Source organism: Leptidea sinapis, chromosome 21, assembly GCF_905404315.1.
Source record: "Leptidea sinapis chromosome 21, ilLepSina1.1, whole genome shotgun sequence".
Classification (NCBI taxonomy): Eukaryota; Metazoa; Arthropoda; class Insecta; order Lepidoptera; family Pieridae; genus Leptidea; species Leptidea sinapis.
In genome coordinates, this window is record NC_066285.1 from 6,839,123 (window position 1) to 6,866,524 (window position 27,402).

General features: G+C 37.7%; 1 protein-coding gene across 1 annotated transcript in view; it reads right to left on the bottom strand.

Annotated features, from left to right (window-relative positions):
• LOC126970474 (tetraspanin-2A) overlaps positions 1-20,666 on the bottom strand; it is a 33,124-nt gene extending 12,458 nt beyond the window's left edge. The window contains exon 1 of the mRNA XM_050816406.1: positions 20,505-20,666. Coding sequence (XP_050672363.1) covers positions 20,505-20,609 — 105 coding nt within the window. The 5' untranslated portion in view covers positions 20,610-20,666. The remainder of the gene's footprint in view (positions 1-20,504) is intronic.
• Between the last annotated feature and the right edge of the window lie 6,736 nt (positions 20,667-27,402).

The following is a 27,402-nucleotide window of genomic DNA, read 5'->3' on the forward strand; positions in this document are numbered from 1 at the left end:
ACCTCATGGTAGGTGATCACCGGCACCCATGTTCTCTTGCAAAAAGAGGAATTTCACTCGTTACAAGGCCTTTATTTCCTCTAAATTGATTCCTTTAGATTTTTTTTTGATGTCATTTCTAAAACACAAGATACCACTACCGCTTCAGAGAGAAGAAGCAGTGCAAGAAACTCTCCGAGCATTCTTTTTTTGCGCTCATTTTAAATTGTTACCAGTTATTAAATTTACAATATTGTACAATAATCATAATCCAGTCCCAGGGTGCGGGATCACTTAGATATTCAGCTGTGGAGTAGTAGGATTTAGGACAGAACCAATTTTTATTAAAAAATTTAAATTTATTTATAGCTAATGCCTGAACAGTGGCTGGCACTTTATTATAAAAGTGTATACATTTACCCTTAAAGCTATCAATATTCAAATATTTATCATCTAAAATCTAAATGATACGATACTTTTTTAATTAATTTGAGTTGCTAGTACCTAAGTATGATTTTGTCCACAGTAAAAAAAAAATACAAAAAACAACCAACTTTAAAACACTATTCCAAAACAATAGATATAATATGCACTAATTCATAAAAAAATAATTGCGTATTTACAATCTAATTCTTGTTACGATTATTGTTATTTTTGGAATCGGTCTCCTCCCACCGCGGCCGCTCTCTCGCCTCCTCACGTCACACGTGCGACTCAAGCACATCTCACCCATAACTATGTATGTACTTACAAACCTACGCAATCAAAAAGAAAGTTTGTTCAAGGGTATGGTCACAACTGATGGAAGAAAGTTCCTTTACCTAACTAACATTGAACGCACTGAATATTAAACATTCAGATATTGAAAACCTGAGTAAGTACCACGCAACACAGGAAAATATCAACAGGAAACAAGTATAAAAGATTTTTCGGAACAAATATGTTATTTAAAATGAACTAACATACACATGTTAGCAATGAAATTTATTTTCTCGAAAATGTTCAACTTTTTCATAAACTCAGTATCTTGAATTTGTTATGTTTTTAAAGTGATAACCCTCACTTCCGGGATTAAATACACAAATGAAATTTGAAAACAAAATTATGATGATGTGGGACTCGAACCCGCATCCTCTCGCGTTCCGTGCGAGTGCTCTTCCAACTAAACCAACCGTTCGAGTGACGTATTGTTGATAAAATCTTGTATGCTTTGTTCAACTGTCAGGTTGTGGCTTCATCTACAGGATCTACTTTACAGTTGATAACCTGCTTGTTCATAAAATTGTGTTTTCAAATTTTATTTGTGTATTTAATCCCAGAAGTGAGGGTTATCACTTTAAAAACATAACAAATTGTTGGTTCACCGGTTAGAGTCAGTATAGTTCATAAAATTTTGTTTTCAAATTTTATTTATGTCTTCTGTATCTAGAAGTTGAAATAACTAATTTCTTGTCAAAATAAATATGGCCGTATAAAATTATTTTTAATACAATAAAAAGCTGTTCATACATAAATAAAATTAATATTCAACTATTTTTAAGCTTAAAAAGTTAATGAATTTTCAGACATTCAATTTTGCTTTTGTAGTTACTGGTAATACACATTCAATTAGTTTTATGTTACCTTATTAGCAGCGTCACTCTGTGGCTACTATTTTGCTGATAATAATTATTCCGAAACATTGCACATCGATTGTTATTATAAAATCTGTCACTATAATCAATGTATTTTCAATTCAAAACATAAATATTAAATATTTCTCAATTGTATAATTGTTATTATGCCAATTATTTTAATTATAGTAATCGACTCAATTTAAGCTATGGCCGTTCTCACACAAGAAACTGCAAAAAGGAATATTACTAACGTTGTACCTTTCAATTTCAATAAATGAGCCTTTTAATATTTTCATAAACTTACCAATACCTTGTTAAGTTTTATATTATAACTAGCTGACCCAGCAAACGTCGTATTGCCATATACAATATTAAAAATTCTATTATTAAAATTTTGATGAAACCGATTCTCAGACCTACCAAATATATCGTATTACAATTATTGTATTCGATTGCCATCTTATTAAAGGCCAGCAACGCTCCTGTGATTCCTCTGGTGTTGCAAGAGATTGTGGGCGGCGGTGATCACTTAACAACAGGTTACACTTGTTTGTCCTCCCATTCCATAAAAAAACACTTGCAACCCTATATGGGTTGGGTGGATGAAACAGAATAATATATAATTCTCAGTTCGATTCAGGCAGGCAACGCGAGCACACGTGCCGCATTATCTGTCCTCCTTCGAATATTTTTATTACCTGCGTTATCGCACTATCTGCTCAGGCCACCTGAGCTAGCTATTGTTATCGCGCGCTATTGTTCGGGACTCTTTGAGTCTCGCACCTGTTACGTTCCTTTGCGGAACGTAGCTTAGTTATTATCTGTGTTAATTACCCGGTTTTACGATCGTGTTAGTTAGCACCTGTGCTGTGTTTCGCGATTCTGCACGCTAATCGTGTGTGTTGTGAGTGTTGCAGATCGTGCCGTGTGTGTCTTCTCCGTGGGTGCCTGCACAGCGTGCATCGGGGTTCCGGCCCAGCCAGTCTACATCCAGCAAAGCTAAGTCTTAGGCTTAATTATTATTATTAATTTCTTTTAATTTTGCATACTTTATTATTATAAATAGTATTTTATTAATGTGCAAGTGCACAATTAAACTATAGTTGTCCACTTTATTATTATATTCCCCCTCTGCCTGACTCGGGCAGCGGGGGTTGTCACCCGCTTAACCTAATTAATAACAACCATGGCTTCACCAATGGTTGCCGACGAGGGCCTTCTAAGCGCCCTGCTAGATAAGTTATTTACGGAGAAGATCGCTCCGTTAATTAAGGAAACGATAGATATCCAGACAGCCAAATCCAAAAAATATAAATCGTCATCTGACTTTTCGAGTTCCGACGGGGAATCCGAAATGGAGATAGGTAATGCGTCCGACGCAAGTTCCGTGGCCTCGGTCAAACCGAGAAAAGTGATCACCCGATCAGCCCGTCCGCCTGTCCTTCAGGCGTACTTTGACGCGCAGGCGACCCCTAAGGTCCCCACGGTCAATCCTGACCGCACGGAAGCCCCTCAGGCTTCCAGTGCTTCACCGGCCCAGCCGGAAACCGCTCTACCGTCGAGAGCGGAGAGTGTCGCGTCGGATGCTGACGGTTTCATCACCGTCAGTCGCAAGAAGAAGCGCGGTCGCGAATCGCCTTCTCTTGATGGCACACCTGCCAAGAAAGCCGCGGCCACGACTGGCTCCACTCCCGCTAAAGCCCGCGTACCGCCTCCGACCAAGCGCCCGCCTCCTATTTTTATAGGAGACCGAGGCCGCTGGTTAGCTATCAAAAATAGGATCCCGAAGACGCTCTCCTTCCAGGCGAGGGCGTACCAATCTCTCATCAAATTAGAGACCAAAGAGGTAGCGGATCACCGCGCCTTGACATCTCTTCTTAGAGAGCTGAGTGTGGGTTTCCACACGTACGCTCTGCCTGAGGAGAAGCGTCTGAGGGTCGTTATTAGGAACGTCCCCAGAGAATTAGACGAGGCCGACATTCTGTCGGACCTCAAAGAGCAGGGTTACCCTGCACACGAGGTGCACCGTATGCGCGGAACGACCAACAAACAACCATTTAACATGGTTCTCGTCGTCCTCGACCTCACGCAAGAGGGAAAGGAACTTTTCAATATTAAATCGATTTGCTCCCTTCAGGGCATCAAGGCCGCGGGGGGCCCGGTCAGTGTCACAGATGCCAGTTATACGGGCACTCGGCACGCAACTGTGAACACACCCCGAGGTGTGTGAAGTGCCTCGGCAAACATGGCACGCCGGAGTGCCCTCGACCAGCGCAATGCGCGGAGCCCCCGGCCTGCGTCTTGTGCGGGGAGAAGGGGCACCCTGCGAGCTATCGCGGGTGTCCCAAGGCACCCAAACACAAGCGTCACCCAGGGCGCCGCCAGCCGCAAGGCAGAGCAGAGAAGGTGGAGTTCACTCCGACCTTCAAACCTGCGCCGCCTCCGAAGGTAAACGCCTGGGCGAGGTCTCCTCCGGCTGCCAACGCTGCCACAGAGGCCACTCTCGCGGCCCCCGCGCCCCTCCGGCCACCGCTAGCGTCCCGCCCGGCGGCGTCGGTCCCGCGACCGAGGCCACCGGCGCCCGCGTCCGCGGCAACAGGTAACAAAGGCGGCAGCACCTTTGCCTTCATGTTCGAACTGTCAGAGCTGTTCGACATTGACGAAATCACAGCCCTGGCCAGCAGGCTCGATGCTGTCCGGGACGACCCGCCGTCGCTCCTGCATGTTATGGCAGACAACGGCAAAATATTCCGTGCCCTCACCGATATAGGGCGAAAGTATAAAAACATTCGCGATGTCTAATTACGTAAGCGGATGGGTTAAACCACATACGCTCCGTATAGCGTATTTTAACGCCCAAGGCCTTAAGCCTCAACTAGACTTGATGAAGGAGTTCGCTCACGAACATCAATTAGACCTATTCTTAGTGCAAGAGACATTTCTAAAACCACGTATACGCGATCCGCGTATCGCTAATTATAACTTAGCCAGGAATTATCGCACCACCCGTATGGGCGGCACCCTCATTTATTTTAAAAGGTCTCTACACTGTATACCTATAGATCCTCCGGTCCTCACTAACATCGAGGCCTCTGCCATCCGGGTCAGTATGGCGAATCACCAGCCGATCACTGTTATTTCAGCTTATCTTCCGCCCAACAAAAAAGTATTATACACAGATATAGAAGCATTACTCGGCCACGGGGCTGCAGTCATAGTGGGCGGCGATCTTAACGCCAAACACTCCAGCTGGAACAGTAGAGCCACAAATAGAAACGGAATCTTATTAGATTCGCTGACAGACACGCTGAACTTTTCAGTAATAGCAGCCGACGAACCAACACATTATCCGGATAACGTCGCGCACCGACCCGACATTCTAGACGTTGCGTTACTTAAGAACGTAACGCTCAATGTAAATTCAATCGAGGTTTTTCACGAATTAGAGTCAGACCACCGGCCCGTCGTCCTAAATCTAGGCCCACCGGTCAACTTTCAACCACCGACGAAACCAGTGATCGACTGGCAACGGCTGGAAAAGGATCTCGAGTCTATCAAGTCCGACGACCGTGACCTTATACCGGACGTCATCGACTCGGTCGACACGGCTCACAGTGCTATCTCTCATGTGACGTCACACATACAGAATAGGATCAAGGCCTGCTCCAGGCAGGTTCCGACGATGCAACCGCATCGCCTAAACCTGCCTCCAGAGGTCAGGAACTTACTCACACAGAAGCACAGAGCCACTAGACTTTACGACAGGTATCCGTCGGTCGAGAATAGGCGCCACCTCCGCTACCTACAGCGGGTGGTACGGGAACGTATTGCGGAACTCCGCGGCGAACGTTGGGACCGCTTGCTCAGCAACGTTAAGCCATCACATGTGGCTTTCTGGAAGCTGCCTCACGCGTTCAAACAGGAGCCGCCCACTGTCATGCCTCCTTTGGACAGACCGGGACTGCAGCCGGCGCTCGATGACGATGAGAAGGCTGAATGCCTCGCCGATAGTCTCGAGAGTCAGTGCTCTCCAAATGCAGCAGCCGACCCGACACACGTTGACGAAGTTGATCGTGAAGTTGAACGTCGCTCCGCTCTGAGCCCTTCAGGCGATGTAATAAAACCCACCTCTTACGAAGAGGTGAAGCTAATCATTAAGGAGCTTCACTCCAAGAAGGCCCCGGGGCCCGACACTATAAACAATAGGGTTCTTAAAATCCTACCCTCGACTCTTATTACTTTATTGGTTACCATTTTTAATATTCTTTTGTCTAATAGCGCGTTCCCCGAACAATGGAAAGATTCCATTGTTATCGGTATCCCAAAACCCAATAAACCTAAAGCTAATCCGAGTAGCTATAGGCCTATTAGCTTAATTAACTCGATCGGGAAACTTTACGAAAGATTAATTCTCGCGCGTCTTAATCATTACATCGCGGAGCTCAACCTGATACCCGACATACTCGGATTCAGAACCGCTCACTCGTGTCCCCAGCAGGCTCACCGACTCACCGAGTACATTCTCGTACGGCGTGAACTTCACGCTACCACGGCAGCCGTGTTTTTCGATGTCGCGAAGGCATTCGACAAGGTATGGCACAACGGCTTAGTATTCAAGCTGTATCAACTGGGAGTGCCAGACAGGCTCGTGCGCATCATACGAGCCTACCTTACTGATCGCTCCTTCCGATATCGAGTAGAGGGCACCCTATCCTCACCCAGACCTATCAGGTCTGGCGTGCCACAGGGTTCAGTCCTCTCTCCCACTCTTTTCTCGCTCTTCACGAGCGACATTCCCATGTTTCCGAATGTCCAGCTCGCTCAGTACGCTGACGATACGGCACTCTACTTTGGCTCCGCTCTATTGAACCGCTCAAACTTGAGCAGGAACATTAAAGTGCTTCAAGCCGCCGTCGATGAACTAGGCAACTGGTTCAGAAAATGGCGGATTGAAGTGAACCCCACCAAGAGTGCAGCGGTACTCTTCGGTAACGCGAATAGCATCCGCGCTAAAAAACGACCGACCGACGTCATAAAATTGTATGAAACACCCATACCGTGGGTGAAGGATTACAAATACTTAGGAGTCACGTTCAACAGCAATATGAACTTCAAGAAACATATTGATACGGTATGCAATAGAGCCCGATTTGTCCTCAGTCGCCTTTATCCACTTGTGTGTGGGCGAAGCAAACTTCCACTCAAACACAAAGTGACGCTGTACAAAACCATCGTACGGCCCATACTGTCATACGCAAGCGTCGTTTTCGCGCACACCCGACCGAGCTACTTACGTCGTTTGCAAGTAGTTCAAAATAAATTCACGCGCATGGCAACCGGAGCCCCGTGGTTCATCCGAAACCTTGACCTTCACCGCGACCTACAGCTTCCGACGATAGCTCAACACTTTAAAGAGATCTCGCGACGCTTCTTTGACAAGGCGCCTAACCATCCCAACATCTTGGTTAGGAAGGCATGCGGGTACACCCCCCTTCACCATAGTCTCAACCCAATAAGACGTCCCAGACACGTAACGGTAGACCCGGATGACGACATCACCATCGCGAACGCGACACCCACACAAATACCGACACAGACACGCACACACCGCCTTCGCAGGCGTAGGCGCGGTCAACCACCGCAAACCACTGGCACTCGTCACTCTGATGATGGCCAGCGGCTCGCACCTTAGATACACCACACATTGTTTTGATACCCGACGAGACGGTAGTCCTCGTCCTGTAATCGTTTCACTACACTCACTCACACACGGACTGACTGACGGACTGACATACACCACTTACACAACCACAAACACACTCCACAAACAGACACAAACACAAACATACATGCGCACTAACATTTACACAACTTACACACATACAAACATACATACATACAATCATAAACATATACACACTTACATACATTACACTAAACATCACCACACTCGCCGGCGAGTGTGTTCTTCTCATCTTTTCATCTTAATTTTCATTTTCATTCTCTCTCCTTCCCACAAGCACACAGCCGGTCTGAGGTTCGAGTCTCCTTAGGAGACGCCCCGCGACTGTTGTTGCGTAGTCTTTGCGGCCTCCACGGCCCACGTCCTACTTCGCTGTGAAAGCCAGGGCTGCTAACAGCACAGAGGAGGTTTTAGTCGGTATGGGGCGTCCCCGTTCCGGGGCGTAAATACGTAACAGTATTTCCTCCTCTCAAAAAAAAAAAAATATATAAAATTCGTGATACAAAAATAGTTGTACATCGTAGAAGGGCGAAATTTTAAATTTGTATGTATTTTTCAATGCTGAATCATAATAAAATAAAAAAAATGTCGAATAATTAAAAAAAAATTTGGGGTGGACTACCCTTAACATTTAGGGGGCTGAAAAATAGATAGTAGCCGATTCTCAGACCTACTGAATATGCTTATAAAATTTGGTAAAAATCAGTAAAGCCGTTACGGAGGAGCAAGCTAACTAGCATTGTGACACGACAATTTTATATATAAGATTGGTATTGATATGAATTATTTATTTTACATTTCGATTGTCAGTAGCATTTAAATAATCTTAGACGCAGAGTGGGCGTCTATTAAAAATCAAGGACATTTTAAATCTCCACAATATGTTACTTATCATATGTATATAAAGGTTCTTTCAGCTCTTCTCTAGGGTCGAAAGACAAGTTTTTGCGACGTTAAAATTTATAGCGTCGTAAAAAGTCGCTGTGAGCTCGTCTGCTACGGTAGCGGCGTCACTTAAGCGTAAATATGACATTACTATGTAGATACGTGAATTTCGTTCGTCATTCCTTACAACATAACATCTTATAAGTGTCTTGTGTGATCTTATGAATACCTGATTATCGAAGCCATCTGGTAAAATGTTTTTTTGGACACTATGAAGATTATAACCCTAGATAATTTATACGTCTAGATAGAGTCGCTTATCTCAGCCGATGAAAACAGGCCAGGTACTTTAGTGTGCGTGACAAGCGAAGTCTTACACTCGCGATTTGTATGAAATTTTGATATGAAAGCATTTATCTATTAGCCATAATTTTAATTTTTTATGCATTAATGTTTTACGCATCTCTCTAATATTCTTTGGAAGGTGGTTAAAGACCCTAATACACATAACATTTGCGTTATTTTGATGAAGCGCTGTTCTACAGTATGGCATCAGAAGGCGAATTGGATCTCTTAATCCTAATATGGAATAGACCTTTGCTAGTTTAAAAAGTTCACCATGTTTTTTAATGAACATACAAATTTCTAATATACATAGACTATATCAATCAATGCAATACAATATTATTACATTTGTCTTTTAGGAGCTATTGCCGGGAACGTTTAGTAAGTAGCCGACAAGCTTAGATTGTAACTCCCGAAGGATACCTGCAAAGCTGGAATAATAAAGAGTTTTACAGCGTTTCAAAATGGGACTTTTTCTCGCAATTCAACCGCAACGTGCACTTAAGGGATTTGAATATCTTATGTGGGAGATTTTATCTATTCTAAGCAACACTTCGGTGCTCGGAATGGGATGTGAAAAATTTTGGTTTTTGACAACCATAATATTCTTACCATAACAACAAAATCATTTTTAAGTAGGCGTTTATATGATGTTTACGCATATAAACGGAATTTAGGGGGTTTAGCTGTTTTCGAGTTGTTTTCACTGTATCTGGTGCTAAAATGTATTATGATTTTATCAGTGTAAGTATTTCTATGTTTTCATTCATATTTTGAAAAATTTTACTTCTCGTATTATATTATAAATGAAAAGACCATCATGGTATGAAGTTAATGAAATTTGATTAGATTAGTTGTTTACCAGCCACAGAAGCCTCGATTTCTGCAGTGAAGCAATAGTGGCCAATCATTATCGTGTTTCGATCCTTAGCATCTTAAATCGAAAAAAAAAATATTTAAGTAAGTATTCAAAAGGTAAATGATAGCAATGATTTATTAACTAATAAAATTATGAACAAAAGTAAATGCGAGTTTTGTTGAATGTATTTAAGAGATGGATCCAGTGGGAGGCTCCTTTGCACAGGAAGCCGGCTAGATTATGGGTACCACAACGGCGCCTATTTCTGCCCTGAAGCAGTAATGTGTAAACATTACTGTGTTTCGGTTTGAAGGGCGCCGTAGCTAGTGAAATTACTGGGCAAACGAGACTTAACATCTTATGTCTCAAGGTGACGAGCGCAATTGTAGTGCCGCTCAGATTTTTTGGGTTTTTCAAGAATCCTGAGCGGCACTGCATTGTTATGGGTAGGGCGTATCATTTACCATCAGCTGAACGTCCTGCTCGTCTCGTCCCTTATTTTCATAAAAAAAAGAGATGGAAAGTGGTGAAAAGGTGACATTGAAAGGAGAGTGAAAGCGGGTATCCGAGTAAATGATATTAGAGACATATTGGTTCCAACCTACGCCTATCTACTGTGTGGCAGAAAATTAATGAAGCCGAATAAATGCGTTGGAAATGAGCATTTTTGCGAAGTTAGTAAGGGGTAATTTAAGGGTAGCTAATTTGAGAGATAGATTTAGTAATAGTAAAATCAGAGAACACTGTGGAGATATAGAAGAGATAGTGACAGTTATTGGTGACAAAATGTTGAGGTGGTCATGTCATGTAGAGAGGGAAAAATAGAAAAGAAGGAGAACATAGGTTGAATGCACAAACATGGACGAAGGAAGTATTGGGAGTGGCCTTTAGCGTACCATGAAAGATCAGGTCGGGGGAATACGACAATCGGCAGACTCATGAATTAAAATATAGACAACGGATGAAAGATATGGTGAAAGTGGAAGATGCAGGCAACTGTGTCTTGCATGGTCCTGACATACTGCAAATGGATGCCCGTAATCTAGGAGATACGAGTGATTGCATGATTGTATATAATAAAATTAAAACAGAACTTAGTTAACAAGATAAAAAAGTTTTTGACACATCTATTAGAAAGCACCGTTATGAAGAAAAACATAAGGGGAACACAATAGCTTATAATCCCTGGCGACTAAAAGTTAGATATTTGGAATATATTGTAAGTAAAGGTTTCAATTACCAAAAATTAAGTACATTTTATGGCAGGCTTAATGATAAGTAATCCAAGTGCAAGCTCAGAAAAATGTTTGCATATAATATAGAAACGTGCGGAATTTATTCCGACTGCGTTTGCAATTGTTTGCTCAAATTCTACTAAGTTTTATAATAAAAGTATGTATCTTCCTCAAGTAGTGAGACTGAAAGTATTATATTACCTCCAGAAAACCTTTTACCTCAACATTCCGGGAATAATATAAAATGAAAGCACAATGGCAATGTTATTTTTTTGACAAATGTATGAATGTATGTAACTACAACGGCGCCTATTTCTGCCGTCAAGCAGTAATGTGTAAACATTATTGTGTTTTGGTCTGAAGGGCGCCGTAGCTAATGAAATTAATGGGCTAATGAGAATAAGAGTAGAATCTTATGACTCAACGTGACGAGCGCAGTTGTAGTGCCGCTTAGAAAGCTTGGGGTTTTTAAGAATCCTGAGTGGCACTGCATTGTAATGGACAGGGCGTATCAATTACTATCAGCTGGACGTCCTGCTCGTATCGTCACTTACTTTCATAAAAAACGAAGTCTGAATTAAATTTTTAAGATGCATTTCCATTATTGTATTAGTCATCACTATGTTGTGTTTCATTGTTTCTGATTATATGTAAGTATATAAACATAACAAGAGGCCTTTGTGCAGCAGTAGATGTCTTACAGCTGGTGATGATGATGATGATATAAACATAACATATTCATATCTCTAAGTTGCACTTACTTATTTTCCTATCGAGGGTGATTAAAAGAGTGACCTTGGGGGCATTGCGAAACTCGATTCACGAATATTTTAAAACAAAAACCCTAAAATATAATCGTTTCGTCCCTTGATAATTAATCTACTATTTTACTTAGGAAAATATTTCACCACATCGCAAAATACTTGAAATAGATATTTTGATGAGACGCTTCTAACATATTCATGTATTGTACGTCAAATCAATAACCCAATTCATGTTGTTACTTAATTAAAACTGACGCGTTGTGACGTAAGTTGTACACAAGTTGATGTCAAGTCTAATTAAATCGCGGTTTCCTTTGATTGAGTAATACTGCCTGTGGGGTATGGTTATTGTTTTCTTGACGAGATATATTTGGAATTTATGGGGTTATTTTTGTTTAATTATTCAAAGCAACGTTGATTTAAAAATTAAAATATTTATACTATCGCGTAAAGTAAAGATTTTTTTATGGAAACAAACGAATATACGGGTCCACCTGGTGTTAAGTGATCACCACCGCCAGCATTCTCTTGCAACATCAGAGGAATCTAGAGGCCTTTAAGGAAGCTGTACGCGCTTTTTTGTCGTATCGTCACAGAAACACCTCACAAGGAAGCTCATTCCACAGCTTTGTAGTAAGTACATGGAAGAAAGCACTGGAAAACCGCATTGGGTATGATATCATAATTTGTAGCGTGTTGTGAAGTTGGAATTCAATGGCAGGAATCAGGTGAAACAGCTCTTCAAAACACTCCCCGTGATAAATGCGGTAGAAGACACACAATGAAGCGACGTCTCTACGCAATGCCAAGTGATCCAACCGTTCACAAAGCACTAGGTCCCCGACAATTAGAGCTGATCTGCGTTGGTCAAATCGATCGAGCTGGTACTGGGGTGCGGTAGACTAGAGTTGACAGCAATACTCCATATGTGGCCGGAACTGCGCCTTGTAAAGCGCTAGAATGTAGAGGGCTTGAAGTATTGCCGTGCTCTATTTATGACGCCAAGCTTCATCGAGGCCAATACTCTATGATAAGTAGGTATTAATTTAACTCTCATTCATAGCATTTCATTTTTTTTTCCTTAGTTTTCCTCAAATTTAAGGGGACGTGCTCTGAAAATGTTAGGAATTGTCGGGGAAGCTAAGGTAAAAATGTAATAATGTTAATTTTCAAGTGTTTTTAAAAAAATAAAATATATTCAATCGAAGTGCATATAAGCACAGTGCCACTTAAAAATTGTATCTACATTTAATTCATGAATTCACTTAACTGGCGTATCCTAGTAGGTTTATGTCCAAATTCAAATCGAAATTAAGTCGAGAGATTTCTTGTATTAATCATTCCCTATGCAATGATTTATAACAATCGTGAACTTTAATAGAATATGTCTCATTTAAAATCGGGCAGCAGTGCAGTCGAACGCCATTTGTCTTGGCTTAAATCCAAAAGTCAATTATTGAAAGCCAACGGACGAAAGAATTCAAAGATTATTTCTCATTTGTGCTGCACCACGACTGCACCTTAACGAATGCAGTTTTGAGTGACACTTGACGCTTAGGGGTTTTGGCTACATTTTCCAATTTGGTGAAACCGGGTTTTGGCGCGATCTTTGCCAAAGATGTGGAAATTTTAATGCTAAGTTCACAATTTGTGTGGAATGTAGCTGATGGTAACTGAAGTGTTAAGGATCTGTGATATATTCTTGGAACTACAAGAATAATAGAACTCTATATCGTTAAGGGAATTTTAACATAATTTTTAGCTGGTGGTGCAGTGGTCGGGGACACTCTATTTAAATATTTGTGGCCAATGTTTATATATATTATAATATTTATTCATAATATTTTAAATTTATTCCAGTTTTGTGGATGTTTTAATATTAATCAACAAGGAAATATTACATGAAACTACTTAATTTAATAATTTAGTATAAGCCTTTACTATAGACGAATTATTCTTCATTCAATAGAATAACTATGTTACATGGATCATATCGCCTAACGCCTTTCACCTATCAAACTTTCACAAATTAAAAGTTCTAAGATAGTGGGGTATCTAGTTGGAGCGCAGCAGGAACCAATCCTTAATATAAGACTTCTGAAATATAAAGGTTGATACATATTTATTACTGAATTCCTAAAATATTAATTATTTATTTATGAATGACAAAGAGAGCTCACTAATTAGAAGAGGACAGAAAGGTTAGCTGAACTAGAAGAATCACACTTGCTATCAAAGGAGAACCCGACCTCAACAAATGAAATCGTATCGCAGCATCCATCGCAACTAAGAGATTAGAGAGATTAATTCTCTCCGACAAAGAAAAGACAAATTGGGCACTGTATTGTATCTCGTTCAAACTGTCACTTGGAGGCAAGATTTTAGGATAGGTAAGAAATATAAGATATACCAGGCCTGTCACTCCCCGTATAGGTATTTAGGCGAGGCGGCCTCTACAGAGAGGCTATATTGCTGCACACAGATACACAGGACTCATGAGCGAGCTTTGTGCGTCGGACGAAAGAATATTGCTTTAAAATGACGAATACATACCTATTTATAGTATAAAAAAACTAAGCAATTTTTATAAGTTGGCCTTGAACTATGTAGGTACAGTTTTAGGTAAAGACGATAATCCTAATGTTTATGAAAGAGCTAAGGATGTTTTGCTTTATGTGGTGATAAGAGAAGAAGAAGATAACGATAAGATAAGTATTCCACCACGGCCGGACATTGTCAAAATGCGAAATTCCACCCGCACCTTGTTCACATCTGTCATTCAACAACCGCCTGCTTTGCGAGGAACTTCCTCCATATAGCTACTTTGTAGAATTAATTACCAGCTGCAATTAATCCCGACACAATGCAGCTCAGGGACCTTCAAGAATAGAGCAACTCCCATCGTAAAGGCCGGCAATGCACCACTTGAGTCTTGATGTTGTGGATTCCATAGGTGGGTGCCTCGCCACTTCCTACCAAGCAAGTCTCTTGCCCGTTTGCCCCCACATATATAATATAAAATGTTCTACACAACAATTGTAAATAAATTGATCCCATTTAAAATACATGGCATAAATTCTCGGAGCTACATACGCCAACAATAATTAAAATATTAAATTTGTTGTACAGAAACAATATAATTATATGATCCTTGTGCTTCCCCACTAATACATTACCCCCTATAATGGGGGCGTGATGTTTAATTTTCCTAATTAACTCGGCTTAATAACCGCTGTATCGAGCGGCGAGTTATGTCGAGTGCAAGGATTTAGTAGCGACGCCACGTGCTACTAATGCCTTGGAAATACAAACATACGGATCCTTATAACGTACTTTGAAGCAATTCTTCTTCTTAAGTTATAATAAACATCTGACCGGTCTGATGTTATTTTGTACATTAAAAATAAATAGTACTGTATTTATAATCTTTACAAACGCCATAGCAAGACTTGGAAATAAATAAAGCAAAGTAAAAAAAAAATTTAAATACGTGTTTCTGAATTCCTATTACGTTTTTATTAGCAATTATTTATTTTGAATGCTAAATTAAATGTGGGATTTATAATGTCTTATTTTCCTGCTTTCAAATCTGCTATTAAATGAAGGGCCCACAATAATTTACAGTTATCATTTTGAGAAAAGTAGCCTTGATATATCAATAACAAACCTCATGAAATAAACTCAATTGGCGAGATATCACTAGGTAGTAGTTGGAAGTAACGGCTGGTAAAATATATATCATTGTTATCTTCAGCCTATTAGAGTTTTAAGTTTAAATTATTTACAAGCAGGTGATTATAACCACGTACTTTGCGGCGTATTATTAAATTTAACTTAACGTTTTTTTCGCGAACCGATTATATTAAATACTAAATGTTAAAGGAGCCCGCTATAATGCATTAGTGAAAACTCGATTCAATACAGTTTTACTATTTCGGAGATTGGCGTGCACAATCAAACAGACAGACAGAAAATTCTTAAAACGCCAATGACTAACCTTTGTGATTGTATATTATTAATTATTATTATTAGGCAAGGTGAAGACCACGCGGACAATCCCCTATCCGCTAGTCGGACTAGATCAAGACACTCATGGGTCTACCACATACGACCGCAATAAGGAAGGCCGAGGACCGAAAAGAGTTGAAGGCATTAGTGGCCAACGTTATGAAAACCTTGAATTATGTTTACAACCTTCAGAAATGAATACAGACTACTAGAGAATACGACCAAGAACAAGAGTATTCATGATTTTTTCAATCCAAGCTATACAATGTAAACACTTTTTTGACCGTCGGCGGGGCAATTACCGGCTGTGCAATAGCTGACATCTAAATATATAATTTTGGTGATAAAAATATGTTTCTTAAAAACATTTAAAATTTGTTATAATACTGACCTTAGTACACAATTTTATATTATGAGAAGGAAATTAATTGTTAATGAAACATCTCGATAATTTATCTTTACCGCATAGTTTTATCCGGACAATGTAAGAAATGAAATATCGATTCAGCTCTATAGAAATAAAGAAGTCCAGAACAAGCGCACATTATTATAACAAGACATGATGAATTTACGTACAAATAAAATAAACTTGGGTTTTTATTTTCACGGCGTTCCGAGTTACGCCCGTATGTTTTCGTTATAACTTCAGATGACTTAGGATACCCCATTGTGTACAAAATTACCAACGCGCCCATAATTCGCTTGTCCATCTAAAATTGTGTGAAACATCTGTTTTTTGTTGCTCTTTGCCAGAACTTTATTTTCTTGTATATTTGCAAAAACAACAAAGATTAGGTATTTAATTTCAACTACCTTTAGGATTGTTTTACTGGGTATGCCATTGTGCAAGATAAACTCATTACTATTGGATCCTATAAGAATAAAGCAAGATCAAATATCGAAATAATAGATCAAAGAAGATTAGCTCTAGCTTGCTTAAATATTTTCGTATTTAAATCATAAGCTTAGTCTATAAAAATTACAATTTTAGGTATGGCAGCTAAAACTGAACAGCATTGATATATGAAGCTAAGTATATATCTAAATTCTCAGCATCGTCGATTTTGAAGTGAAAACTTATTCAGCGGCGTTGAGAACTTTTCTTGAGATGGGTATTAAGAATGTTAAACTCGCGTCAGGACACGTGGCCTGATCAAAAATTCGTAAGACATTCGTTGAAGTTATGGAAGAATGTTGATTTTTCCGGGGGATAAATTTGTTAATATTGAATAATTGCAATAGTTCTAAAATTTTAAATTTTTTTAAGTTATAAACATTGTAATTTTTGTGTACGATCAATAAGTAATCGAGCGCAATAAATGAATATTTAATTTAACCGCATAAATGACAGTACTTTTATACTGATAAAAAATTATTCCCTTACCATTCCAAAATATTCAAAAATGCACAACGTTAATGTTTTCACAGCGCAGCGAATGCAACCCGTTTTTCTTTGATGTGAAAACTTTTTTAGCCGCGTTGGGCACATTTTGGTAGGGGAAAATCTTACAGGTTCGCGTTATCGACATGCTCATGACTGGCGCACGCGATAATTAAATAATAAAAATAATAAATGTAAACATATAGATTTAGACAATTTTTTATTGGTAAAATCTCGTGAGTTCGCGACGCCGAAATGCCTTATAGCAGTATATCTGTAGCTATACAGCTGCTGTACTGTGCGAAGATTTAGTGAAAAGTTCAATGTGTATATACTGTGGATTCTTAAAATAGTCTTTTTCCTTGATTTATATATTATTGAAAAGATGTTTAAAAATAAATTGAAATTAATAATTTAATTATTTTTTAAACATTATATTGGAATTTTAAATATTAATTTTCAAATTTTAATGCTAAAAGTTCTAAGCTTTTACTTCTATTGGCAGTCTCTGCAACTGCAATTTTTTTACTTATGCCTACAATAGAGGATATTGAGGCTCTATTGATGGGCTGTTCGAGTTTTTATTTTATTTTCGTTACTGGGAAGATTGGCAAAGTACAACCGAAACAAGCATATTTCGAGACACATTTTTTGTGCACGGTGTTTTGTTGCTCTATAGGAATTTATTGATTTAATTATCCCGCAACGTTCTAATTATTTTTCATTGAAGAGGCGGACAACCTCAACATATACGTACCACTCACCCTTATTAATGATGGTCGTGATAGTTCTAAAAAGGCTCGCTGACTTATCAGCTACCTCCATATCGTTAGGTTTGTCGCAGGGAATCTCATGGTCAACGTGGTCTTTTGCTCTCAACTTTTGTCACTACAATACATTTCTCCAGATTATTTGGTTGCCCCATGGTAATTTGACCATAATAGTCTAGTACTCGTTTGTAACAAATGAAAGATTGGACGGTAGTGATGTTTAGCTGTTAATACATAGATGATCCATTTTACCACTTCAGAGTAGTAAGCTCTTAAGCACTTAAGAGGATTGTCAAATATATTTTTTGGCTCTTTTTAATCGCCAAGCCTTAGTGAATCTACGGTGCAGTTTGCGGGGAATAATTAGAATAATAGGCAACGAAGAAAAATAATAGGTAAATAAATTTTTGAATTTATATAAATTATTATAACTATTGTGTTTCTCTATGTATGCTCTGGATAATTTCGCTCTCACTCATCGCGCTCTCTGGGTCGACTCGATCCAGTTTTTTCCGTACGAGTTTGTCATAGCGGAGCATGACAACTCATTCTCATTCAATACACATATATATATATATATATATATATATATATATATATATATATATATATATTCATTCAATACACACATATATATAGTCAAAGTCAAAAAATCTTTATTCACTGTAAAACTTTATAAGTTATTTAGTGCAAGTCAGGATGAAGTACAAAAGTTACAATAGCATTCAAATGAGTATAACAATATTCATTAACAAAATTTAGAACATTAATTCTAACTATCTTTATCATTCAAATAATCTTTCACATTATATTAGGCCTTCGATGTTTAATTATTTTTTACGATACATTTAAATTTTTTAATAGGTAATATTTTAATTTCATTTGGGAGTTTATTATAAAATATAACACGATCCACTTTAAAATATTTAGTAATTAAGCAGGTTATTAATGTAAAGTAGATCCTGTAGATGGATCCACTACCTGAGAGTTGAAAAAGACGTACCACGATTTTTCATCGATGCGTCACTCGTACGGTTCGGTCAGTTGGTAAAAGCGCTCGGACGGAACCCTACAGACGCGGTTTCGAGTTTCGCATCGGCCATAAATTTTGAATCACAACACAATAATCACATACAAATAACAAACTGTCTAAATCTGATAACTCAAATTCAGATTGCTGTTTGCAAAGGTGTAGCAAACAAAAAAGATTCAAAGTATTGAACTGAACAACTGAGTATTATTCTAGTAGCAATCTGTTAACTGCGTGTTGGAAAAAGCACACTGCCTATGTTACTCTTTTGCCGGAAAGCACGTACGTCAAATAAAGTGTCACAGACTATAGTTCGCGATAAATTTATTTTGTAATTCAATTCCTAGCGGTTCTAACTGTGGAGAATAAATCATTCATTTTTCAATTAACTCTACACTGAAAGCCAATGCATCATGTCTGACTATACAGCTTGATAAGTTTAAAATTATATTAAAAATGTGAGATTTTGATGAAAGATTTTAAGCGTATTTCTGTACAGTTTCCTGAGCAGCTTTGAATTTTTCGAAATGAGAACTTCTTTAGGACGCAGTGAGCAGTTTGAGACTGAGTAATCAAGGTGGGCTACGTTACGCTCGTTTGGATGAAATTAGATGGAGTCGAATAAGGGAAGCTGGAGAGTACAATTACACTCCTGCCCGTTATTTTATATAATAATATATTGTAGATCTAAAATGAATTATGATGGCTCATTGAAAAATGTCTGCGTCAGGAACATTTTCGCGCGATAATTTTTTATTTTTACATTTTATAGTTTTAATTTTTCACTTCTATCGTCTATCCCTACTGTCCATTTTTTGTATTTTAAAATCGTGCAGCACCTACATTAAATGTAGATTGAAAACAAACGATCAATTGACGATGACACTGAATCTAGATTCTAAATAATGTTTAAACTAGGGATCTACGGATATTGAATCGGCTGTTTTACACTAACCAACATAATGGTGATGATATCATCTAAGTGATTCACATACTCGGAAAACAGGACAAGTTCTTATCTTCCTGATAATGAATCTAACGCGGCCCTATATTTCAAACAAAGTACTCGTATTTTTACTTGTATCTGATAGAGTGAGATAGCACGATTCTGGTAGATTAAAGGAAATAGAAAACACAATTACGAAAATTCTTGGAAGATATGGTTAAACTTATTACGGGGAGGAAATGAAAATACAACGTTGGATTTATCTTTGTTTTTCTGTGTGATCGAGTTCTCTCCACGTTAATTATTGCAATATTATTGTATTTCACGTAGTGATCGACGAAATATTATGGTTCGGTTTTGGGTTCGGCAAGTTTCGGCAATATTCTTACTTCGGTACTAGATTCGGTTTCGGTGACGGCAGAAACTCTGCCTTTGTGAATTTATAGACAAATTATTATTCCAAAAATTTTCCACTTCAGAAAACAGCAGATATTTAACACGTGTAAATGTTTTGGTTCTGTGTTCGATTTAGGCCGATCTGTACGGATGAATACGAAAGATATGATTTTGTTTCTGATATATTGACGATATACACATAAAATACGACTTATTTTCATTCATTTAATTATAGTTGAGATCTTATGGTGTGAGGTATTCGATGGTTCAACACCAACAATTGGCCATAGCCTTAACTATTTATAACTCAAAAACAAAAGTAGAACACGAATGAAATGTAGGAGATAACACTTAAATACACAATTATCTCAGTGGCTATCAATAATAAAGAAGCTATTTCAGTTTTCATCTGAGCTAAGCTTAAATCCTCAAATAAACTTGTCAGCAACATCCACTTCAGCTGGATAATGCAGCACAATAAAATTTTCCAATTCCCGGGACACTCGACGAGAACCAAGTACGTGCCCGTAATTCAAAGTACACATACCCACAAAACAACATTGAAGCAGAACAGCGTGTATTTGATGCAATAAATCTGCGATTCGAGTTTCCCGACGGTCGGCCCTTGGCCCTCTCTGCCTAAACCCACCATGACACCAATAACTCACTGCTTTAAACTTTGTTCAGACTAGTAACCACTGGCACTGTACGATCGTTACTGAAGAGATAAGAAATATAGCTAGGTTATCTTTATTTGTCCAGATAACAAAGATATGGTCGGTATAAATTGCCACACCTGTTTCGCTTTAATGAGCGTATTGAATGGCTATGTCGCCAATTAATTGAGCTTTATTTTGTTTTGTAATATTGAATAATTCATAGAGAAATGCTAGTACTTTTCGAGGCTAACCATAATTATTTTGGTAGATATTCAGAATACGGGTTAATGGCCGTACAACTAACCCATGCTGGTGGAAATGATAACAAATGAGCCGTCGGTCCAATATTCTTAGCATATAAGAAAACTATTCTGTTAGTCACCTGTAAGTTACTAAATCCCACACAGTTCGTTAATCATTTATCCCTGATCTTATACAAGCAATCCGAGATATATCTTAAACTGTATGCTATTCACTTAACCCTTATCTCTTTTAAGAAGAACGCATTCATAATCCGTACTTTTAGCGACTTGTACACCTCTATCACTTTTACTTAAAATAGTATAGAATTAGCTACATAACAGCTACAATGCAGCTAATTCTATACTGTGTGATGATCACGGACACTTGAACTTTTATCTTATAAAAAAATTAGCCTTCAGATCACATCCTCAATCACAATTTTGGTTATACATATATATATAATATAAGAGATTTCCACCTTTTCATTGACACATCACGATATCTCTGGAATAATGTGTAGAGGTAGGGTAGACACTTGAAGTTTGGTAGGAATATTCGTTTCACCGCGAAGAGGATTTTACGAAATTCCATCTTCAAGACTTTTTTTTTATAACAGAACAACGTCTGTCAGGTCCGCTAGTTAGATATACTAGAGTTGATAAATTCATATAGAATTAACTCGCACAATATTTTATAAACATACCCTACATCATAAAATCTGAAAATGATAAGTAAGCCTTAATGCAATATCAAAATACAAATGTTTATAAAAATGAATAACATGAATGTGTATACGATATTTATACCACTAATACCAATTTTCTCATTCTCTGTTTTACTTTAAAAAATAATTAAATCCCAATTCAACTATCAGATGGCTACGTTGATGAAAATTATGCGAATTCAGTAGTGAATGATTTAACTTAATTATGAAGTGTGCGAGTGGGAGTTCTTTCATTGTTATTATAATTCGTACGTGTTAAGGCTGCAATATTAGTTACGACAGTGACGTCCATTCAGGAAAACTCCAAAAATCACCAATCAAAGTGTTTTTGCGTACTGACGTTATATGACAAGCGTCCGTCCCTTTCCAACGCACGGGGGTTATATGATACTTTTCTTTACCTGCAGTCAAAAATTCAAGGAGTTTTATCAAAACCAGATACTCCTTTCGACAGATGAAGAAATCCGATTACTGGGAAAGAATACTCCGAGCAAGGCATTTCTCTGCGCAACGAAGCGGAGGTAGTGCCTTAATTAACATCATAAAGTATTCGAAAGAAATCAATTTTGTGAAAATAAATAACCTTGATGATCATAATGGATTTTGGAGAGAAATAATGAATTTGTTGATAAGATCAATAAAATAATAAGAACCCAAATTGAAACATCTGACACTATGTAAGGAAGGAAGCAGGTAATTAATAGTGAGTTATGGAGATCAAATATGTACTGAAATGGCCTTTAGTAACTCAAGGGTTGATATTTCAAGTAATTATGACTGAGGGAAGAAAAGCAATTTCAAATATTGAATATTTTCAATTTGCCGGAAGGTTAGAGTTTTATAATTGTAATAATAAATATAGTTAGGGTTCTAAAACATTTATTTTATATGTTTCGAAATGAACACTGCTCGAGGTACCTATCTGAGTAGTCATATCAATTAATAAAAATTATCTTAACCATATGGATCACAATAAATATAATCCAAATTATAACAAAATACACTGTCACCTTTCGACAAGAAAATATCATCATCATCAGCCGGAAGACGTCCACTGCTGGACAAAGGCCTCCCCCAAAGATATCCACGACGATCGGTCCTGCGCTGCCCTCATCCAACGTATTTCGTATCGGTCAATCTTTTGGAGGGTCTACCAACACTGCGTCTTCCGGTACGTGGTCGCCAAGGTCAAGGACTTTACTGCCCTACCGGGCATCTGTCCGTCAAGCTATGTGCTCTGCCCACTGCCAATTCAGTTTCGCAATCATTTGGGCTATGTCGGTGACTTTAGTTCTCCTACGGATCTCCTGATTTCTGATTCGATCTCTCATAGCGCTCTCCATTGCCCTCTGAGCAACCATGACTTTCTCATCAGTCATCACTGGCAAAACTGTGGTTGAAAAGCTTCGTTTTCATACACTGTGGTTTTCGGGACGAGTAGATTCTACGGAGTTTCCCGAATGCTGCCCATCCGAGTTGAATTCGACTAGTGACCCTTTCTAGGATCCAAGGTACTTGTCACCAAATCGAAGGTACAGTTCCCAATTATTAAGGGAGAAAATATCTCATTTGCCTTTAATTACATCGTAATTTTGTCGTATCAGTAACTGTACTGCCTTGGTTTAAATTAAACTAAATATTATCTGTAATTAACAATTAAACGTTATCATTACTTGTGGAATATATTTCCTTGTACACACAAGGTTTCTGTATAAAATATATTGAGTATTAAAGCACCAGTGTACAGGCTGCGGTCTCAAAGCTGTAAACATAAATACAGAAGATGGACGGGGTTTTAGAATAACCCACGCACGATTCAACTCATAAATTCTCTCCTTGATATAACATGTATCCGAAAATTGGTATCGAACTTATTTGGACGATACAGGAAAATAGCTTTTCTACTATTTATAACATTTACTGACATTATGGATGTCTGGTTTATTTTGTAATGGATTGTGACGATTTTTACATTTATCTACACCCATGCTTTAAATCCTCTATTAAAGATTCTAAAACAGCTTATTTCCTAAATTAAAACAATGTCCTAATAACCATTACATCATCCAAACGAGTGTTGTAATGTAATTCAGTACAACATTATATCATCCAAACGGAATGAATGCAAACTCATAAAAACACTTCTTTGGATAATGTTATGTTACTAAGACTGGCTTTTTTAATGTTAGCAGTAAGCTAACTGTTTCAGAATCTTTTATAGAGGATACATAATTGGGGTGTAGATAAAGTCATGTATGCATCTGTTGATAATTAGCTATTAAAACACTCATGTGATACTATTATCACATGATAAACCCACATTCGTGTTTTAATGCCCCTTAATACACAATAGTTGCATAAATAAGTATCTCACCATCATTATGTAAGGAAAAGATAAATGTTGTTTCTGAATATTAGTCCTAGGTTAATTGAATATTAAAAAAGGTGCCTTAGTTGTTTAGATTTGCTATCAGAAATATCATCATAGCGTGACAAACAAAACTTCGTTTCAAAATACGACCTAACTTAAATGATTCATATTCATACTGTAAGGTTCAACTAGAAAGATTAATTACAAATAAAACAACGTAAAAAACTACCAGATGTGATAACTTAAAGTAATCTAAGTTGAACTATTTAATATTGAAATTGTTTAACTTGAGAAAAACTTAGGATATTACTTAAATTTTATTCATATCATAATAAAGTCTTTTATTGATTATCTTTATATATATAATTCTTGTGTGCGTGTGTATGTCACTGAACTCCTCCTAGACGGCTGGACCAATTTTATTGAAACTTTCTGTGTGTCTTCAGGTGGATTCGAGAATGGTTTAGATTCACAATTGAACTACCTCCTGAACGGCTGGACCGATTTTGATGAGATTTTTGTGTGTTCCAGTGAATTTGAGATTGATGTGTGTCTTCAGGTGGATTCGAGAATGGTTTAGATTCACAATTGAACTACCTCCAAAACGGCTAGACCGATTTTGATGATATTTTTGTGTGTTCCAGTGTATTTGAGATTGGTTAAGACTCTCAATTCCGTCCATATAGTGTATTTTAGTGGACTCCTCCTAACGGCTGGACCGATTTTTCATATTTAAGACGTGTGTCCGAAATTTCCGACAGGACAACGTCTGTTGGGTCCACTAGTAAAATATATATATTATAAAATATATTATATTTATTAAATATATTATAAAATATATTATAAGACAATAGGGGACTCCTCTAGCAGTGTAAAAACACAATGCAATATAACAAGTACTAGAATAAGTAATAATTGTAAAATTGCAAACCTGATGCACCAAAACTATTATTGATTATTAGGTAAAGAACTTGAACTGGAGTTATATATAAATCATAAAGATATACATATTTTATGTTTAACACAGCACTGGCTCAGAAAATATGAGCTCATTTTTAACTTCAGTGGTCACCAGGTGGCAAGTGCGTTTAGCAGAAAAAAAGCTACACGTGGCGGCTCTCTTATTCTTGTAAGAAAATTATTTAAATTCAAAGAACGAGAAGATATTGTGGGCCTCTCTGTTGAACGTACAATTGAAATAGCCTGTGCAGAGCTCGAGCGCGCCATTGTTGTTAGTATATACAGACCCCCAGATGCAGTATATGAATTATTTGAAAGTGTATTGGTGGAGGTTTTATTAAAATTATCTGAGTCTAAGAAGTATATCATGATATGTGGTGATTTTAATATTAATTTATTAGAAAAATCCTCAACCAGTATTAGATTCAGATCTTTATTCAAATCATATGATTTAATCAATATTTTCTTAGAGCCTACTAGAGTAACCGGCACCTCCAAAAGCTGTATTGATAACATATTTACCAATTATAAACCCATTTCTCAGGCAATAATTAACAAACTGAGTTCAGACCACTTTGGTCAGTTAGCCTCTTTTAATATTGAGGTCAATAAATGAACTAAAATTAAAAAGTTTACGTTTGTTCCTGTGAATAATAGGCGAATGGAGAAATATAGAGGCAATGTGTCAGTTAAACTCTCAAATTTGGATTTATTCAAATATAATATTAATCCAAATGAAATGTATGATATGTTATTTAAAATAATTAAAACAGAGTTTGCTTCTATATTTACTTCTAAGACAGTCAAATCAGGTTATCTCCTGTCATTTAATGATTGGGCAACAGCTGGCATTCATAGGAGCAGACAAAGGCTATATGAACTGTATAGTGAGAGATCATTGTATAATCATGATGCATCTTTTCTCGAGTATGTTAAAAAATACTCTAAATTATTTAAAAGTGTTTGTTCTATTGCAAAGTCTATGCATATCAGACAAATAATTAAAAATGCACCAAATAAAATAAAGATGACTTGGAATGTTATTAACTGGGAATCTGGAAGATTGAAAGACCGCAACATTGAATATAATCTATTAATAAACAATACAATAATTCAATCTCAGCAGGAAGTTGCTACTGCTTTTGAGAATTTTTTTTCTGAGATTCCAGTTTCTATCACAAACATTCTTGTCTCCTCCACCAGTGTTGCTGAGTCACTTCTTCTGGAAAATGTTATAGGATGACAACAAAGTTTCAATTTTAGTTTTGTTAGCCCTGGAGAAATAATTAAAACCTTAAAATCTCTAGACATGAAGAAAACTGCTGATATATGGGGCATTTCTGTTAAAATAATAAGTTCAATAATTGATGTCATAGCACCATATCTTGCAATAGTATTTAATAATTGTATTAATCGTGGCGTGTTTCCTGACCTTCTGAAACATAGTAAAATTACACCAATATTTAAGTCGGGATGCTCTTCTGACCCGAACAACTATCGTCCTATGTCGGTTTTGCCGATCCTTAGTAAAATTTTTGAAAAAATAATTTTAAGCCAAATGCTTACTTACTTTAACTCTCATAAGTTACTTCATTTGAAAAAATTTGGCTTTACCAGGGGACGTTCAACAACGGATGCAGGTGTTGAGCTGATCAAGAATATTTTTGATGCCTGGGAGGAATCGCAGAATGCACTTGGCATCTTCTGTGATTTATCTAAGGCTTTTGATTGTGTTCAACATTCAACGCTGGTCAGGAAGCTATACCACTATGGCATAAAAGGAACTGCGCTCGATCTTCTGACTTCATATCTCAACAATAGAATTCAGAGGGTCGACGTGAATGACAGGAGATCTCCTGGGACTCCTCTCAGTATGGGGGTACCACAAGGGTCTATTCTTGGACCGTTCCTCTTCCTTATCTATATAAATGATCTTCCTAATCTTATAGAGAAAAAACATAAGGTAGTATTGTTTGCGGACGACACTTCACTGATTTTCAAAGTGAAAAGAAACCAAGCTATGTATGACGAAGTGAACGATATTTTATCTGACATCATGTACTGGTTTAGCGCTAATAACCTATTGATAAATAGCAAGAAAACTAAATTCATTAAATTTACCGTACCAAATGTCAAAAATGTAAATGCAAATGTTTTGTATAATGGAGAGGTGATAGAACCGGTGGAATCTGCTATATTTCTTGGCATAACTCTAGATTCCAAATTACAATGGGGCCCCCATATTGAAGGATTGGCGAACAGACTTAGTTCTGCAGCATACGCGGTTAAAAAAATTAGACAATTAACTGACATAGATACGGCGCGACTAGTATACTTTAGTTATTTCCATAGTATTATGTCCTATGGTATAATGCTATGGGGCAACGCTGCCGATATTAATACAATATTTGTGCTGCAGAAGAGGGCTATTCGCGCTATTTATAACCTAGGTCCTAGGGAATCATTGAGAGCAAAATTCAAAGAAATT